The following is an 18,937-nucleotide window of genomic DNA, read 5'->3' as shown; positions in this document are numbered from 1 at the left end:
TGAGAATTAAGTGGGGCAATGCATAAGCACTTCTCTTAATACCAGTACATATTGTGAGCTCTTTATTGAGCTCTTTACTTGAATTATTATTCAATTTTTAAAAAAATATTGAGTGGTTTCATGGGTGTATACGTATTTAAACTTTTCAAATTATACCGTATAGTGGTTTGTAGGTGAATTACACGTCTATATAGCAATACTCAGTCATACATTCACACCTTTACAGTATTATACTGATTATATTCAATGCTAATGCCCAGGAGTATTCCCAGCCTGGATTGAATTAGTTATGGTGGTGCCTTTTTAAGAAAATGACAAGCTTGAGATATGTTTTTAAAAATTAAAACAACTTTCTTGCAGTAACATTCTTGTTAAAACATAGCCGTAATCCCAGCAACTCCAGAGGCTGAGGCAGGAGGATTTCAAGTTCAATCATTTTCAGCCTTAGCAATTTGGTAGGACCCTATCTCAAAATTAAAAATAAAAAGGACTGGGGATGTAGCTCAGTTTTAAAGCACCCCTGGGTTCAATTCCCAGTACCAAAACATATACAAACACACATAAACACACTCACAGCATATTTTACAAATCGATTTTTTAAAATATATACATATACTAAAGCTATAGTGTCAGAGTTGTTCAGTTGTATTAGTAGATATGTCACATACCAGGGGTAAGGAGCCAGTAGGTTGCTTAACTAGACCTTCTTAGTGATGTATTAAGATCATACCTCAGCCAGGTGTGGTGCCTGTAATCCCAGCAACTTGAGAGGGGGAGGCAGGAGGATCACTGAGTATAGCCTCAGCAAATTAGCAAGGCCTAAAACAACTTAGTGAGACCTTGTCTCAAAAAAAAAAAAAAAAAAAAAAAAAGGCTGGGGGATATAGCTCACTGGTAAAGCATACCCCTGGGTTCAGTCCCCCATAATGACACCCGTCAACTCCTGCAATTCATACCTCATTAGAGCTGGAAGGGATCTGGGAGGTCCTTTAGTTGGTCATCCCCCATATTTTACAGAAGGTTCCTAATGACTGACTTAAAGTCCCATAATTCGGAACTTCTAACTTCCACACTAAAATGTCTTAGTCTTTGTCAATAATAATTAGGAAGAAAGAAAGACTACACTATATATTTGGAAGAGGGATAAAATTTGGCTATTTAAAAAAAAAAGCTACTCTGAGCTGGTGCAGCTCATTGGTAGAGTGCTTGCCTAGTATGCTCAAGGTATTGTGTTCATTTCCCAGGACTGGCCCCCCTCAAAAAATTTTTAAATAACTAATTAATATATATATATATATATATATATTTTTAAAAAAGTAGTATTAAGAAGGGCCTTATAGGGGCTGGGGATATAGCTCAGTTGGTAGAGTGCTTGCCTTACATGCACAATGCCCAGGTTCATGCCCAACACCACAAAAAAGACGGGAGGAGGGCTTATAAATACACTGAGGATCATGCTTAAAATAATACTGCATTTTATTAATGACTTACCAGAGATAGCCACTGATCAGTCATGATGATTTGTATAGTTTTGCAAATTACCTAAATATTTTCTTTTATTAGATTTATAAGTAAAACATATGCTTTCCTATTACACAAGAAAAAACATTGAAAACATGCTAAAATTTCACAAAGAAAGTCCTTTTTTGGTTTCTTAGTTTTTTCAAATAATTGTCATTATTATGTATGAAAATTACTTACATTAGTACACATTGCATGGTTCAATAGTTCACAACTTTTTGTTCAAAGGATCCCTTTATACTTTTAAAGAAATCACCAAAGACCTCAGAGGACTTTGGGTTTATTTGACTTTTATCCGTTGACATTTATCATTTTGAAAAATTGTTGAGAATTAAATATTTAAGGTAATAAACCAACTGCAAGTTAATATAAATAACATTTTTATGAAAAGTCATTGTATTTCTAAAAATTGAATAAAAGTGACATAATTTTTACACTTTTGAAAATCTCTCTACTATCTAATTTAATGGAAAATAAAAGAATTCTTATGTCTTCTCCTTCTGCATTTAGCCTTTCAATGCAGAGTATGAAGAAGATCTAGCCCCACACAGATCTGTAGTTGGAAAAGGGGAGGAGTATGTTAATAGTTTTTCCAGATAATTATGAATATTTTTCTTTGATACTAAACCAGAACTTGACAAGTGGTAGATTCCTAAAGGCTAATATCAGTGTCGAATCCAAAGCAATTTTCTGAACACATTTCATTATATGATATAAAAAAATCATGTTTATATCACCACTGATCTCATCATAAGTCTTTAAGCATTGAGAATCTGTCAAACTTGTCATGACTGATATTTTTCCAAATTTTAAATTTTTATTTGAAAACTCATATTTTGTTATTGACAGTTAATGCTGTTAGACCTGTTCTTGAAGTGGTAGGCTTATTTTTATCCATTTTGGAGAAAAGATCCCTGCCAAATACTCAAATGAAAAATGTGACTGATTCAGCATACAATGCAAACAATTGCAGTTTTTCTTCAATATGACCATCATACTTAGGTATGCAGTATGAAACCTCTATGTACACTTTCCATTTGTCACGTAGAGTATTAAATTATATCAAGAGTCAAGCTTTAATTAAAAATAATAATTTTTACTTATTCAAGAGGGACATTCTTAAGTAAAACTGGCTTTTTTTTTTCCCCCTCTACTGGGGATTAAATCCAGAGTTGCTTTACCACTGAGACACATCCCCAGCCCTTTTTATTTTTTATTTTGAGACAGGGTCTCACTAAGTTGCTTAGGGACCTGCTTAGTTGCTAAGGCTGGCCTTGAACTTGTGATCCTCCTGCCTCAGCCTCCTAAGTCAATGGGATTACAGGTATATGCCCCGTGCTGAGCCCAAACTGGCATTTTTATAGTCAGTATTGGCAACAGTCACATTTTATCGAGTTCATCCAATTCATTGTAAGTTGTTTGACATTCAGAACCACTTTGAATCACTATATTGTTCATAGAAAAATAAAAAGTAATGTTTGTTGAGCATCTACTGTGTGTGAAGCATGTTCTTTTTGCTTTACTTGTTTTAGCTCAACATTATTCCTACCTTATGAAGAAAGTAGTAATCTAATATTATCCTTCTTAATGTATTGTTAGAACAAGAGTGACTTTTTCCATTGTTGATTTGTTGGTTTTCATTTGTTCTGTTGTCTTCTTTGTCTTATAGATGTATATTCATCATCTTCCCAAGACATTTTTCCAAGTATCTTTTAAAGCCTGTTTACAAGGGCTTTTAACACTTGTATGTTTAAGGACAGACCTCTAGGGATAATCATGAAATTGATAGTAAATAACCTTGCCCCCCCTTTATTCATCAATCTTCCAGGTAAGCTGTATAATCATCTGAAATCTGATTGACTGAGATTATTTCAGGATAATTTATCTTTTCCAAACAGTATATTGTAGTTCAAAGTTCAAGTATTTGGGGAAATACTAGGAAAACACTCAAAAGACCCTGCTTCTACTCTCTTAGAGCTTACAGTATAAGGTTTTTTGTCTGATCTACCTTTGAGTTACAAATACTATCTGTATTCTGATTTGTTATATAGCCAGGTCCAGTGTTTATTTCCAGTATAATTTTAGATTTAAATTTATAGTATCCACTCAAATGAGGATCATTGTTCTTTTTTAAATATTTTTTTTAGTTGTAAATGGACACAGTACCTTTATTTTATTTATTTTTATGTGGTGCTGAGGATCAAACCTGGTGCCTCAAAGGTGCTAGGCAAGCTCTCTACCATTGAGCTACAACCCCAGCTCAGAATCATTGTTCTTTGTGTAGGAAAGCTTTGTTGAGTTTACTAGTTCATAAATTATGGTAACCTGACAATGTGTTTACATATGCAGATTTAGCTAGGTAGCAAAAGAATGTAAGTAAAAGTGTGATTGCTGGAGAAAAGAATTACATACCATCAGATCTTTTTTTATACCACTGATGCACTTTTGCTGTTTGAAATATTGTGTTTTTATTATCTCTTGTGTTTTGGAGTTCTATTCAGGTTTTTACCCTGAATACATCTTTACCTGTAGTATTATACAGTTAAACTATTAGTCTGTTGACTAACAAATTGGTGTGTGCATATTAATTAATAGACAAATAAATCAATAACACTTTATTCTGAGTAATTCATTGTAGAGAATAATTTTTCAGCAGTTTGATTCAATTGTGACAATTATGTTGGTGCATATGATTGACATTTTTCTCCAGGAAAGCATAGAACACAAGATAACTACATGGGTTTATAAGTCACATGTATCACACAAAAGGTCAATAGGTCATAGCCTCTCAGGGTTAGAGATTCTAAAATTCTGTTTCTTCTACCAATCTCTCTCATCTCTATAGATATCCAGAAGATTTTTTTCTCCCAGATATGCAGCATTTATTAGAGTACAGAATTAAATAATAAAATGAAAAAATGTTGACATATGCTTATTTTGAATTTCTGAGACTTGTTTTATTGGGACTAGGGATTAAAACCAGGGTACCTTACCACTGAGCTGCATTGACAAACCCCCTCACCCTCTTTCTTTTTAATATCAGAGATTCAATCCTGGGGCTTAACCATTGAGCTCAGTAGTCATTTTTATTTACTTTGAGGCAGAATCTCACTGAGTTTTTTAGGATCTTGCTAAGTTGCTGAGCCTGGTCTAGAACTTGTGATCCCTCTGCCTCAGACTTCCACATCTCTGGCAATATAGGCATGTACCACCTTCGCTGGCTTGGGAGACTATTTTGAATCTTTGCTTTAGTGATAAAGAATTACAGTCTAACATTACCAGAAAAAAGCTAAGTAAACTGAAAATAGATTTTGAAAATTGGTCACAGTCCTTCATTCTGGTTGGTTAAAGTAATCTTATGATTATAAAATAACCATATAAAAGGTAACTATGATATACAGATTAATTAACTACGATAATATGTCCTCCAAATCTATATTTTTAAAAAGTAATCTTCAACTATAAAATCAAACAAGTCTTCAATTCCTCTTTCCTTTCTCTAATTTGTTGCAAAATAAATACCCCCAATGTAATAGTGTTGATACTTTATGATTGCATAATCATTCACTTTTACATGTTATCTCATTCAATCTTCATAGCAACTCTGTGATCATTCAGATTATATTAGTCTCTTTTGTAAATTAACAACAGTATATTATGCCATTTTCTAAATAAGAAAATGAAGGTACAAAAATTCTAAGTGATTTTGCCCATAGTTATAGGGAAATTGAGTGATTTAACCTAAGTGGACTGGGCATCTCTGACTTCCTATCACTTATGTAAGTTTAAGTAATGAGTCCCAAGGAAACATTTAATCTAGCCTTGACTTTTTGATATCACTTTCTGAGTGATTAGTGTTCATTCCAAATAATCCACAGTCCTACAGAGAGAGACTGCCTGGTAAAGATATAAACCAATCCTTACCCAACTTCTATTTCTTTTTCTTAGTGCATCTCTTGTCTCATGAACTGGTATAGATGTTTCCTTAAAACAAAACAAACATCGTGCCTTTTTTTTTTTTTAAATCAGTCCTAGACATCTAGTAACTTAGAAAATCTAAACCCTTTAATTTTTTTAGCTCAAAAATCCAAAAGCAGGAGTGATGCAGAGACTTATTTCATTACTGGTAGATAAAGGAGAAAGTGCTACTATCTTCTCTCCTCTTATCTTCAGTAATAATTAGTAGTATGTATGGGGAAGGTTAATGTTGATAACTCTGGGGGCAAACCCATTGAAGAGCCCCCTTATACTATTATAGTACAGTGTATTTTTAGTGTTTTCCTCCAACTCCTTTAAATATGCATTTTTTTTCTTTTTAATTTATACACGATTAACCTGCTTTCAAAGGCCAGCACAGTAGAAGACTAAAAATAATGATCATTACAATTATAACAAATCTTCTGCCTAATACTGTACAGTTTCAAAGCCAGCTTTTACTTACCTTATCACATTTAACCCTTCGGGAAAAAAAAAGTCCAGTGAGGTGGTCAGGGCAGAAATTACTCACCTCAATCAATAAACAAGAAATCTGTGGAAAAGAGAAATGACTTTCCTAAGATCAGGAGGGTAGGCAGTACTTGAATCAAGGTCTTCTGGCTTCTGGTCCAGGTCTCTTTCCATTATATCACATTGCTTCTGATTGTCAGTGACATTTACTATCATTGCTGTTTTATTACCAGAGGATTTAAGAGTAGAAGAAATGGACTTTTTTCAAGTGAAAACTATTGTGAAAGTAACATGTTGAAATTTAGTCTATGCTTTTTATCTAACTTAGCTTGTTTTTGCTTGTATTAAAGAGAAATAAGTAGATAGACTCAATTGTGACAATTATGTTGGTGCATATGATTGAATAAAAATATTCAGAATTAATGAAGTTTTGCACTTTTTAATTATTAATTAAGTCTTCTAGCCTTTGTACAGTATAATCTCAATATATTTTGATGCAAAAGTAAGAAAACAGAATCCTCTAACCAGACTAAAAGAAAGATAAAATAACCAAACAGTACAATCTGTACAACAATGCACAACTCACATGATTGATAATACCTGGAGAGTTATATGAAATTTCTATTTTCCATTCCAATAGTTGTTTTAAGATAATTAACTTGATTAAACACTTTTGAATTCTAGTTATGTGTAACTCTTGTGCTATTCTCTCTGAATTTATTTGATTTCATCATATATCAATGTAATTCATACCTCCCCCTAATATTCCAAATGATGTTTTTAGTGTGCTAGAGAATTCCATTTTATTCCTAATAATAAAAGAAATTTATTTATATCATCATCACCTAAGTTCCATCATCACCTAAGTGCCATTTTATCTACACCAAGAAAAAACACCCTCTTTGGACTATTTAATATTTTCTTTGTTTCTGGTACTGGAGATGAACCCAGGGGTCTCACACATGCTTAGCATTCATTCTACCACTGAGCTACATCCCAGCTCTTAATATTATTTTAATTCTTCTATATAATAAAAAATGAATGAAATATAAATAACCTGTTGATAGGCAAATTAAATGCCTGACACAGAATATACCATATATAACATGCACTGTAGTAGTTACGTTACCTAAAATTATCATTAATGAATTGTTGCCATATAAACTTGCTTGTATTAGACTTTTTTTTTCAAATTATATTTCATTTTTTATTTTCCTTAAGGTATGCTAATACTGAAACATGTAAAAATTTAAATGTATCTTAATTAAAAACAAAAAATGCCTGTAGCAGATACTCTTCATATGTACCCTTACTACCCTGAGAGTTATAAAACTAAGGTATTATTCTACTAATCTAAAAAGTAGCAGATACATACTGGTATTAGAGGGTGTGTGTGATTGCCTTATTTTTGATGTGTTACAGTTTTCTGGAGCCCTGCTCTATCATCTAATGAAAATTATCGTTGGCTACCGTAATATATATGTACATATACCATATGTAGAAAATCTTCAAGATTCCAAAGCATTCTTGGTAATGTAATATATACTCAGGCTACCAGAGTAAGCTTTCTAATCTAGATTCAAAAATAATGACAAAAACTAAGTCTTTTGTGATACATGGCCACATTTTGTTTATCAATGATGTGTTTACTTTCCACAGATGTGTCTTGCTGAATCAGGGATCTCTTATCCCTGCCACCGACTTACTGTGGGAAGAAGATCTTCACCTGCACAGACTCGGGAGCAGTCAGAAGAAGTAAGCCTGTTTGCTAGCTTTTCAGAAGGCCTATATTCTCCACCCACTTGCCTACTTCCTATTCTTTTTATCTGCCACAACAATGCATTGGTAAAGTTAATGTAGCATGAATAAAGCCTCAGTAAATTCCTGAAGGCAGAAACTTTCCATGCAAGGTTATTGCTAATGTGTTCCTTCATGTTCTGTTAGTTTCATATTTCAATAGACAAAATTCAGATTGATTGTTTGAAATAATTTTTACTTAGAGCTGTCAGGTTAACAAAGAGTTTTTTTTTTTTCTCTGCTGTGTAGTTGACTACATTTATTGGGATTGATTCTGGAGGTCCTTTAACTCATTGAGTTAGAATACCTTCTATGAACCAGATATGTCTGCATTTGGATAATAAAGATGAAAAACAATGTACCTATATGAAGGATAATAGATCTGTAAATTGGTAATGACGACATAATATAAAAACTTTAGTGACAGCAGTACACACAAGGGTGCTGTGGAAACAAAGCAATGAGGCAGATAAGATGGAACATGCTATGTATGTCTATTTAGGCCTGTAGGATATTTTTTTTTAACAATTTTTAAATTTTTACTTATTTATTTATTTTTATATGGTGCTGAGGATTGAACCCAGTGCCTCACACATGCTGGGCAAGTACTATACCACTGAGCCACAACCCCCGCCCCAGGCCTGTAGGATATTAAAAGGTAATATCTTAATTCTGTTCCATGTCTACAGGTAGTAATTCTATGCCTAACTTTGACCTTGGTTATAAGGGGATGGTAAAGCAAACATAGACATTACAGTTTTTTTCAAATATTCAAGCTGGGTCTGGTGACGCACACTTATAATCCCAACCTTTTTGGAAGGTTGAGGCAGGAGGATCACAAGTTTGAGGCCAGCCTCAGCAACTTTATGAGCCCATCAGCAACTTAGCATGACCCTGTCTCAAAATAAAATCTGAAAAGGCCGGGGGGAATAGCTCAGTTGTACAGTGCTCTAAGTTGAATCCCCAATACCAACAACAACAAATTATTCAATCAAAGCTGGGGGTGAATCTCAGTATTAGAGTGCTTATCTAGCATTAGCAGGGCCGGGTTCAGTTGCAGTATTGGGATACTGCAAATACATCAATAAAAAAACAAATACATATACAAAAATAAAAAGTACTTAATGAACTCTTACTATGCACTGTGAGAAGTTATCACCATCATTTTAAATGAATATGAATATATATGCACCCAGCATCAGAGCACCTAAATGTGTAAGGCACACTTTAATAAGGAGTGAAACAGAGTGTAATACAGTAATAGTAGGGGAATTCAATATCCTACTTTCAGATCATCCAAGTCAAAAATTATTGAAGAAACATTAGATTTACACTATATACCTTAGACCACTATATACCACTATATACCTTAGACCTTCCAAAAAGGTTGGGATTATAAGTGTGCGTCACCAGACCCAGCTTGAATATTTTTTAAATGAAAAAAACTGTAATGTCTATGTTTGCTTTACCATCCCCTTATAACCAAGGTCAAAGTTAGGCATAGAATTACTACCTGTAGACATGGAACAGAATTAAGATATTACCTTTTAATATCCTACAGGCCTGGGGCGGGGGTTGTGGCTCAGTGGTATAGTACTTGCCCAGCATGTGTGAGGCACTGGGTTCAATCTTCAGCACCATATAAAAATAAATAAATAAGTAAAAATTTAAAAATTGTATGCTGTAGTTGCTAAGATTTGCAATAAGAATGACTCTTCCATTAAACTTTGAAAAAGGAAAAAGAAATTCTTGTGAGTTTTGCTGTCACACTTCAAACTATAAAAGTTATGCCCACCGTGTCTGATAAGTCTCCACTCTGCTCTCCCCTCTCTCCTCCCTATGGTTTCCTTTCTATTTTTATGAGCCATCTCCCCCACCCGCTCTAGTTTCCTCGAATGAGAGAAAACATTCATCCCCTGACTTATTTCACTTAGCATGATGTCCTCCAGTCCTATAAGTTTACCAGCAAGTAATATAATTTTATAGAATGGGAATTTCTTAAATGCTAGAACCATATTTTATCTCTGTATTCCTAACTTTTAACTTGTGCCTCAGCATAATAGGTAGTTGGTGAATGTCTGCTTCAGGGCACATCTACTTCAATTATAAGCTTGCTTTAATGACAGTTACATGTTCTAAGTTTTTGTCTCAAACAGTTTGGTTATCATCCCCTCCAGGAAGTTTTCTCTGATTCCTCCTACCTCTAATAAATTAGGTACTTTCCTCTGAATTTACTTGTTTTATTACTTATCACTCTATATTATAATTATCTGTATAGTGCTTATAAAGAAGACATAGACTATCTTTCACACAAGTCCAAATGTTGGGCTTTATAAATGTTTGTTGAATGATAAAGAGACTAAATGAATGCAATATATAGCTGAAATAGAATGTTTTAAATGTTAGGTGTTTTTAAAATTCTGAATAAATAGCTTCTAGATTTAAAGAATCTTCGAGCTTTCATGACTGATACCAAGATATTATCTGTTCTCCTCAGCAAATATTAATGGGAAAAAAAAAAGATTATTTATCTCACTTTTTAGAAAAAGCTTTTCCTAACCTGTTAGATGTCTGATAAGAAAATGTGAAAAGATTGGGAGTTCCTTATACATAATTAAGTACCTCATTCTTGCAGATACTTCAATAATTCATATTTGAAATATACTTTTTTCAACAAAATTGGCTTTTTATATACCTCCCTTTAAAGATGATATGGTTGTAGAATTTCATTTTCTAGGATTTTTAAAATTTATTTTTTTATTGTAGATGGACACAATATCTTTATTTATTTTTATGTGGTGCTGAGGATTGAACCCAGCACCCCTTACGTGTGAGGCAAGCACTCTATCGCTGAGCCTGAACCCCAGCCCCAGCTCCTCTTTTTCTAGGATTTTAAGAGATTGGGATATTCTATTTTTTGTGATGACTGAATGAATAATGGGTTATAGAGTCACATAGAGAAAGTAAAAATTATATTGTTAAGAAAAGAGGATATTATTTGATTGAAAACTGAATTTGGAGAAAGAGAATTTGGAAAAGGAAGATAGATGTGGGACAGTAAGATAAAAGGGATGAGAAAACAAAAAAAGGAATAGTCCTCTCCCATGTCCCTTAACCCTGATATTTATTAACCTTATGCTTCTCAGGGAGAGATGAATCCTAGACAGAACTAAGGGAGAGGTAAAACATAGTAAAGGGTAGATGATAATTTAGCTGACAGAGGATGTAAGGTTGTCATGCTGGTCCTTTGCTTATTCCACTTACCTGTGCATGGTAAAGCATTGTAAAGGAACACATAGTGGATCTTGTAGATTTGAACCTTTACTTCTTTAAGCCACAAAGTTAAAGGGAAAGTCATGCTGAGGATATTTGAAACACAGAAGGAATTCAAGGGCAATTGTCTTATAGTGTATTGTTTGAAAAGGAAACTTCCTCCTTTAAAATAAGAAGGGGTGGGGCTGGGGTTGTGGCTCAGCAGTAGAGCACTTGCCTGGCAAGTGCTAGACCCTGGGTTGGATCCCCCGCACCACATAAAAATAAATAAGTGAAATAAAAATATTGTGCCCAACTACAACTAAAAAATAAATATTTTTAAAAAGAAGGGGTCTTGAATTTTTTTTAAGAGAGAGGAAGAGAGGGAGAGAGAGAGAATTTTTTTTAAATATTTATTTTTTAGTTTTTCGGTGGACACAACATCTTTGTTTGTATGTGGTGCTGAGGATCAAATCCGGGCCGCACGCATGCCAGGCGAGCGCGCTACCACTTGAGCCACATCCCCAGCCCGGGTCTTGAATTTTTAAGCTGTTGAATAGCATAAACAAGGAGGAGATCCAGCTCTATAGAACAAAGGGAGGGTTAGGATTGTGTATAGAACCAAGACTTTTATGAGAAATAATGGTAGAGTCAGAATAGCAAGTTAATGGCTTAAGATAAACACCACTCATTAATGCATAAACAAATATATTTCTTATTTACCTTGTCTGTTGAAAGAATTGGACTGTCTTAAAGACAAGAGAAAAAATATCATCATTCTGGGCATTAATACTTGAGTATGGCTTGACTTGGTGGTGCATGCCTATAATCCCAAGGGCTGGGAGGCTGAGTCAGAAGGATTGGGAGTTCAAAGCCAGTCTCAGCAATGGTGAGGCACTTAGCACCTCAATGAGACCCTGTCTCTACATAAATACAAAATAGGGTTGGGGATGTGGTTCAGTGGTCAAGTGCCCCTGAGTTCAATCCCCAGTACCAAAAAAAAAAAAAAAAAAAAAAAATTAAAAGGATTGGAAATGTATAAAACACCCCTGGGTTCAATCCCTAGTACAAAGAAAGAAAGAAAATGCTTTTACTTTTACCTGCCAAATATAGGTTAGTATGATCTTTTTGAGAAACATAGCTTACTTTGATTCTGATTTTTCCAGGTGTACCTATTTCCTTATTTATTGAGCTCTTAGTTGTGTACTATAGGCTAAGGGTAAAACAAAGATACCTGTCTTCCTTGAGTTTATAAGTGTCCTTCATTTTTTTATCAGTCTCCAACCTTTGGTTTACAGGTTTTATACCAAGTTTAGAAATGTTTATGAGCCTAAAAATAAAAAATATTAAGCATTACTCTAGTAAAGGTGACTTCTTATTTGATAAAACTTTTATAAAACTAATGTCCTACTGTGATCATATAACTTTAAAATTTGATATGCTAAAGTCAATATGTATCTAATCAGGACTTTTCTTAAATAGCAAAGCACCGATGTTCATATGGTTAGTGATAGCGATGGAGATGACTTTGAAGATGCTACAGAATTTGGGGTGGATGATGGAGAAGTATTTGGCATGGCGTCATCTGCCCTGAGAAAATCTCCAATGAGTGAGTATTAATAGCTCTTTGGGGCCAACATTATAATCTCCCTTTTAGTATTCAAACTTAAAAGAAACAATGAACTGAAAACCCTTTTACTGATCCTTAGGTTTGGAGAGAGAAAATAAAATGAGTGGTCATTCTTCATTAGAATCAGAGCCTTTCAGTTTTATTAAGCCTAGAAATTCTCAACACATTAGTAAAAATTATCCAAAAAAAGGAATGTAACTTATTTCATATGTATAGTTCTGACTCTCTCTCTCTCTTCACTTGAAACCTAGAGATTGATTAAGAGGCAACTGTAATTTCTGTGACTGGTACTTGTTCCCCACATCTGTCAGAGATATCAGTGTGAAGACTAGTAATACTACTTTTTCATTTGCCGGTACCCATCTTTGGAAGGAAAAACAAAAGTAAAGTAAATGTACCATCTTTCTAATTTGCACTTGTGAAATGCATACTATAGAAAAAAAGAAATGCTTTATGCAAAATGATCATTAAAGTAAATTCATAAATGGCCCATTTGCTCCATGAAATTAGGGACATCCTGTGGGCATAAATACATGTAGTATTTACATAAAATTAACAATTTTCAAACCTCATTGTTTGAATGGGGTATTTAAAATAACTTCATATTTTTCATATAATTTAATCACAAATGTCTATTTCAAGAAAACATTGAAATCCTAATTGACAACTGGCACGTATTTTAGATGCTTAACAGGATTGTATCTTTTAATTTCCAAAATTTATGAGCCTGAAATTTTTTAAAGGTTCTTTTTGATTCTGGTTTGATGAAATCTTCTAATGTATATAGAGTTAAAATGTTCCCTCAGATATATCGCAGAAGCTAAAACTTAATTTTATTTCCTCTTTATTGATTAAATATATTTCTTATATGTGGGATTAGATGTTATGTGGTTTGTTTTTTGTGTCTATTTGTTTTGTTTTTTTTTTTGTTTTTGTTTTTTCTTTTGTTTGTTTTTTAGTGCCAGAAAACGCAGAAAATGAAGGAGATGCCTTATTACAATTTACAGCAGAGTTTTCTTCAAGGTAGGGTTAGGACATTAACTATATAAAATTAATGTTCTTTTATGCTACTGTGGTTTTCTTTTAGGCCAATTTTAATCATAAATTGTTTAAAATTTCTCCTCAAAGAATATATTTATCAATTTATGTAGTGCTGATAGAGAAACACATTGTTTAGTGTGAGATAACTAATACATCATTTATGCCACTTCACTATATCTTTATAGAAGTTTAAGAAATTGATCACTAATTTTAATATATTTATTATATTCCCCCAAAGGAATACCATACAGGTTATGATTTTTAGTATATACTAGAATAGACAGACCAACCCACACACACAAAAAAAAAAAATCTGTAAAACAATGTTAAGTAAAAGGATAATTTAAAATTTTTAAATGAAAGTGAATTTTTTTCTTTTGATTTTTATTTTGGAGTTCTTTACCATTTCTTTTTTTAAAATTCTAATATAATGTTTTACGTACCTGGGGGAGTGCTGAGGTATTAAAATATAAAGAGGATTACTATTTAACCTTCAATTTGATGTAAAGTATATTTCTCTTCCGTGTTATTTTCTGATGAAATATAATATTGGCACTATAAGAAACCATTTCCCCCTTTTGCATTGGAATTTTTAAATAAGTGAACTAAAGTGGGAACTTAAAACTAACATAATAGTATAATCTTACTTTTATAAGTGAGTAACCAAGAATTTGCTCCTTATAATTGAGCAAATTCATGGTTACTCATAACTTTCTTTTCTTTTTCCTTTCTTTCTTTCTTTTTTTTTTTTTTTGGTACTGGGAATTGACTGCAGGGTTGCTGTACCCCTCAGCTACACCCCCCCACCCCCAGTCCTTTTCATTTCTGTTTTGAGACAGAGTCTAGCTAATTTATTGAGACTGGCCTCAAACTTGTGATACTCATGCCTCAGCCTCCTGATCTGCTGGGCTTACAGGTGTGCACCACCACACCCAGCTCATAGCACTTTGGAAATTCACTTGCTAGATAGTGTTCTAATATTAGTATAGACCAGGAAGAATTGAAAAAAGTAATGAAGCTCACTTCCAAGCTTTTAAAAACATAGTTTAATATTTGGTCTGCACTAGACATTAGCCCAACTTTACCTAGCCCATTGATTAGACTTGAGAATTTTGAAATGAATTTGAAATGTATATTAACTAATAGACTTAATTTTTCCTGTAGATATGGTGACTGCCATCCTGTATTTTTTATTGGCTCATTAGAAGCTGCTTTTCAAGAGGCCTTCTATGTGAAAGCCCGAGATGTAAGTGCAATCTTGCCTGTTCTGTTTAAAAATACAACCCACATGTTTACCACTATGCCTGAGGCAATGCTTAATGTTTTCTATTTTTGTTTTGAGGTTGAAGTCTTGATTTTGCTTCTGGTTCATCAATTAGGTGAAGTCCTAATCTTCACCAAGATGCCCATTTCAAAGGGAGGATTAGTGTAATAGAGTACTGCTGGTCTTTATAGAAGACATGTCAAATTCTATATTAGGGGTTTTTTTTATAGGGGGGAAAGCAAACATACTGACAAGGGACCTGGCTATAATTTAGTATTCTTTTTAGTTACATGAATGAGAAGTTCTTGATACAGGATTTGCCCATAAGTCTTTTCTCAAAATTATTATTCCGTGTAATAATTATCTGTGAGGCCTGTTTTCCCAGACCCCTAGTGAGTGTCTGAAACCTTGGATAGTATGAAACCACACACACACACACACACAGGGTGAGCATCACTATTCCAACAATCTAAAATCCAAAATGGAGTGTTTCATATTTTAGATTTTTGGATTAGGTATTCTCAACCAGTGAAGTCTATCTAAATTTCCAAATCTGAAAAACTCCAAAATATAAAACACTTCTGGTCCTAAGCATTTTGAATAAGAGATACTCTGGGCTGGGTGGTGTGTTCCGGGGAAGGTGTTATAATTAAAGAAGGCAAAGAATTTTGAAAATAGAGTTTAATTGTGCCTCTGAGTCCTCTGTATACTAATTTATATTAAATTCTGATGTAAAGAAAATTCATTTTAAAACAAATATTTTTAAGATTTAATTCCAAAATGATAATTAGTAATCAAAGCTAGAGGTATGTCTGACAGATAATGAAGCAAATTAAGGAGCAAATTGTTCTTTACCCTTAAAGGTGAAGTACCCCTTAACAATTAAATCTATGTAAGTACCTATTATTTTTAAGGAAATGCATCATTCTGTTTATATATTTATGGTTTCATAAATGAAGGTTTATGGAAAATACTACAAAACAAATAGAATGTTTTCTAACATCTTTTAATGATTAACTTTCTAATACATACTCTGCATTTTTTATGTTAAGTTTGAGTGAATGTGTTTGTGGGTATTTAATAAAATTGAGTCATTACAATCCTTTTATAATCGGTTTTTACTTTTTAATATTATACAACCATTTCTTCTATATTATTTATAGTGTTTTAACTTTTTACTATTAAACAATTCAATATAGGAGGCAGTAGAAGTAATAATACAGTAAAAATTCATCTAGATTTATTAATAATGAAATTTTTTGCCATATGTGCTTTTTTCATATATAGGCATCCCAAACTCTGAATGCTTTGAAAAGTTTGCTATAATCTGACAAAACAACAGCATTTGTAAATTAATTATTTAAATTTGGATTTATAATTTTGGTGAATATTTTTAGATGACTTTTTATTTTAATTCTTCAGTGATGAAAAATGGCAAATGTTGACTTCAGCATTAAGTAAATTTTGCAGATATAGCTTGGTAGTAGAGTGTATGCTTAACATGCCTGGGAACCTGCATTTATCCCCAGCACCACACACTCACAAAATTACTTCTTAAAATTCATACAAACAAATGGAAAATAAATACAAATAACTAAAACAAAAGTTTTAAAGTTATTAAAACCAAAACCACATAAAATATTTAGTAATCTCATATTCATTATTTTTGACTGAACCTTTTGAAAGTACATTATAAGCATCACACTTTACCCCTGAAAACTTCAGCATGTATTTTACAAAAGTCGTGATACTCGCACTTAATCACATGAAAAAAATTAACAGTCATTCTTTAATATCCAATACATATTCAAACTTCAGTAGTTGTCCCCAGAATATAGATAGTTTTTAGTGGTTTTTTGAACCACACTCTTCTGAACGATCATAAATTGTATTTGAATGTTAGATTTCCTAAGTCTATTTTAAGCAAGCATCAGCTCTCCCTTTTTTTCCATGACATTTGCTTTGTGAAGAAATCAGGCCAGATGACTTGTAGATTGTTCCAAATTCTGGATTTGTGTGATTGTTTCCTTGTGAAATTATTTACCTTGTTCCTCAGTCTGTATTTCCTGAAAAAAATTTGATATTAGGTCTAAAAACTTTTTTAGATTCAGGTATTCACTTTTTATAAGAATTCTTTGTAAGTAATGCTAAATATTATAACACAGATTTTAATGATTGTGGAATCTTTCATTGTATGGCCATGCTATTATATTTATTTACACTGTTGGTCATAAACATATTTGAGTATCTAATTATAGATTTAAATAGTCTATTTTTCAACTCATTCCTCAATAAAAGTGTATTTGGATATATTTGTTTCTGCTTTCAAGCAAGATTGCTAAGCAAATGTTAGGGCCTTTCATAATTTAAACTAATTAGGTATTTGAAAAATCCTATTTCATATGCTTTTTAAAATATACTATGTATACTTCACACATTATAGTTTTAAATGCAGATATTTAAATATACAGTATATTATAAACAAAAGAACTTTCACTAAGTATCTTGTACAGTAAATTGGCATTTAGATTTATTCTCACTGATAATCCCCAAAGGAGCATAAGCTCTTATTTATTAAATCCTGTGTATTTCTAATGAAACAATTGATAGTTTGGTTTTTATTAGTGTCTAGGTGTTTTAGAAAATGAAAGTCATTGGCTTATATAATTAAATGTTTTGCTTCATATTAAATTCCTACCAAAATTCACTAACCTGTCTAGTTTGCTAACATGTCTTTATTTTTCTCCCCTTGTTCAGGGTTTTTTCCTTTTCTCATTTCTCATTTTCAAGTTAGAGAACAGTTTATGCATAGTTCATTACATTTTCTCTAAATTAAGTAAAATGTAACCCTATGATGGATAAACAATCTAAAATTAAATCTAAGCTGGTACATTTAATATAGCCATCAAAATATATTGTACATATCCCTTTTTAGTTGTATGTGTATAGTATAATAATAATAATGCTGTGATTTCTATAAGGCTCTGTGGTTTATAAAACATTTCATATATGTTTTATATATGTGTATTATATATATAAGTATATATATGATTATTATATATATAATATATATATTACACATATATATGATTATTTGAAACCTATTACAAACCTGTGAGATAGGGACATTTTGTACCCATAGTCTCATTTTAGAGATGAGGAAACTCTGAAAATCTACATGACTTACTCAGACATGTCAACAGTAAGTAGTAGTGGCCAAATCTGAGCTCATACGTTCCAGGATAGGTAAGTATGGTTTACTCTATGATAATATTTCAGTTTTGACTGCTACCTACTATACTTTATAATTCAGTTATCAAACTTCATCTCTACTTTTCATATTTCACCTTTGAGAATTAAGACAAATCTTATTCAATATTATTTTTAAAATATTCTGAATGAACCATTTTTAAGAAAACAGTTTACTGGTGTTCAAACATTCTAAGGCAAGTGTGACTGATACTGTGGCACTCTTACTAAATTTCTTTCCTCTTAAATATCACATGTTTAATTTAAACTGTGGGAGGCACATTAATTTTACCAGGGCAACAGATGAGTCTCGTACCGCTTTCTTCACTGAAAGTGAGAAATTGAGTTCCAAGAGTAAATAAAAACAAGATTGAAGGTTTAAATCCTCTGCTAGGCTTTTTGAACTTATATACTCATTAAATGTTTATTGGAGTGGTGGGATTACAAAGGATTTGGGGAGCTTCATCAACTGGTATATAGTTAATCACTAAGTAAAACACTACATTTGATAAAGTGTTTCTCACGATGCCACATTCAATCCATCTTAATGAAAACTGCTTCACAGTGATTTCATTTGAGAGTACTTGTTGGTGAGAGTGTTCATAATTTTCTGCCTTTTTCTTGAGGAATTTGCAGTACTGTCCAAAGCAAAGCTCCAACTTCAGCAAAGCAGATGTTCTAAAGTTCTGTGTTTGTTTTAAGTGTATCATGACGAAAGTTTTGACTTCTGTTAACAG

General features: G+C 32.6%; 1 protein-coding gene across 2 annotated transcripts in view; it reads left to right on the top strand.

The window, feature by feature from the left end:
* Positions 1-18,937, top strand: part of Faf1 (Fas associated factor 1) — a 403,819-nt gene that overhangs the window by 268,778 nt on the left and 116,104 nt on the right. For both annotated transcript variants that reach the window (XM_027944976.2, XM_071617812.1), the window contains exons 9-12: positions 7,627-7,722; positions 12,499-12,625; positions 13,606-13,669; positions 14,852-14,933. In XM_027944976.2, the coding sequence (XP_027800777.1) occupies positions 7,627-7,722; positions 12,499-12,625; positions 13,606-13,669; positions 14,852-14,933 (369 nt within the window). The remainder of the gene's footprint in view (positions 1-7,626; positions 7,723-12,498; positions 12,626-13,605; positions 13,670-14,851; positions 14,934-18,937) is intronic.

Source organism: Marmota flaviventris, chromosome 10 (assembly GCF_047511675.1).
Source record: "Marmota flaviventris isolate mMarFla1 chromosome 10, mMarFla1.hap1, whole genome shotgun sequence".
Taxonomy (NCBI): domain Eukaryota; kingdom Metazoa; phylum Chordata; class Mammalia; order Rodentia; family Sciuridae; genus Marmota; species Marmota flaviventris.
The sequence above is the reverse complement of the archived record's forward strand: the minus strand, read 5'-3'. Positions and strand labels throughout refer to the sequence as shown.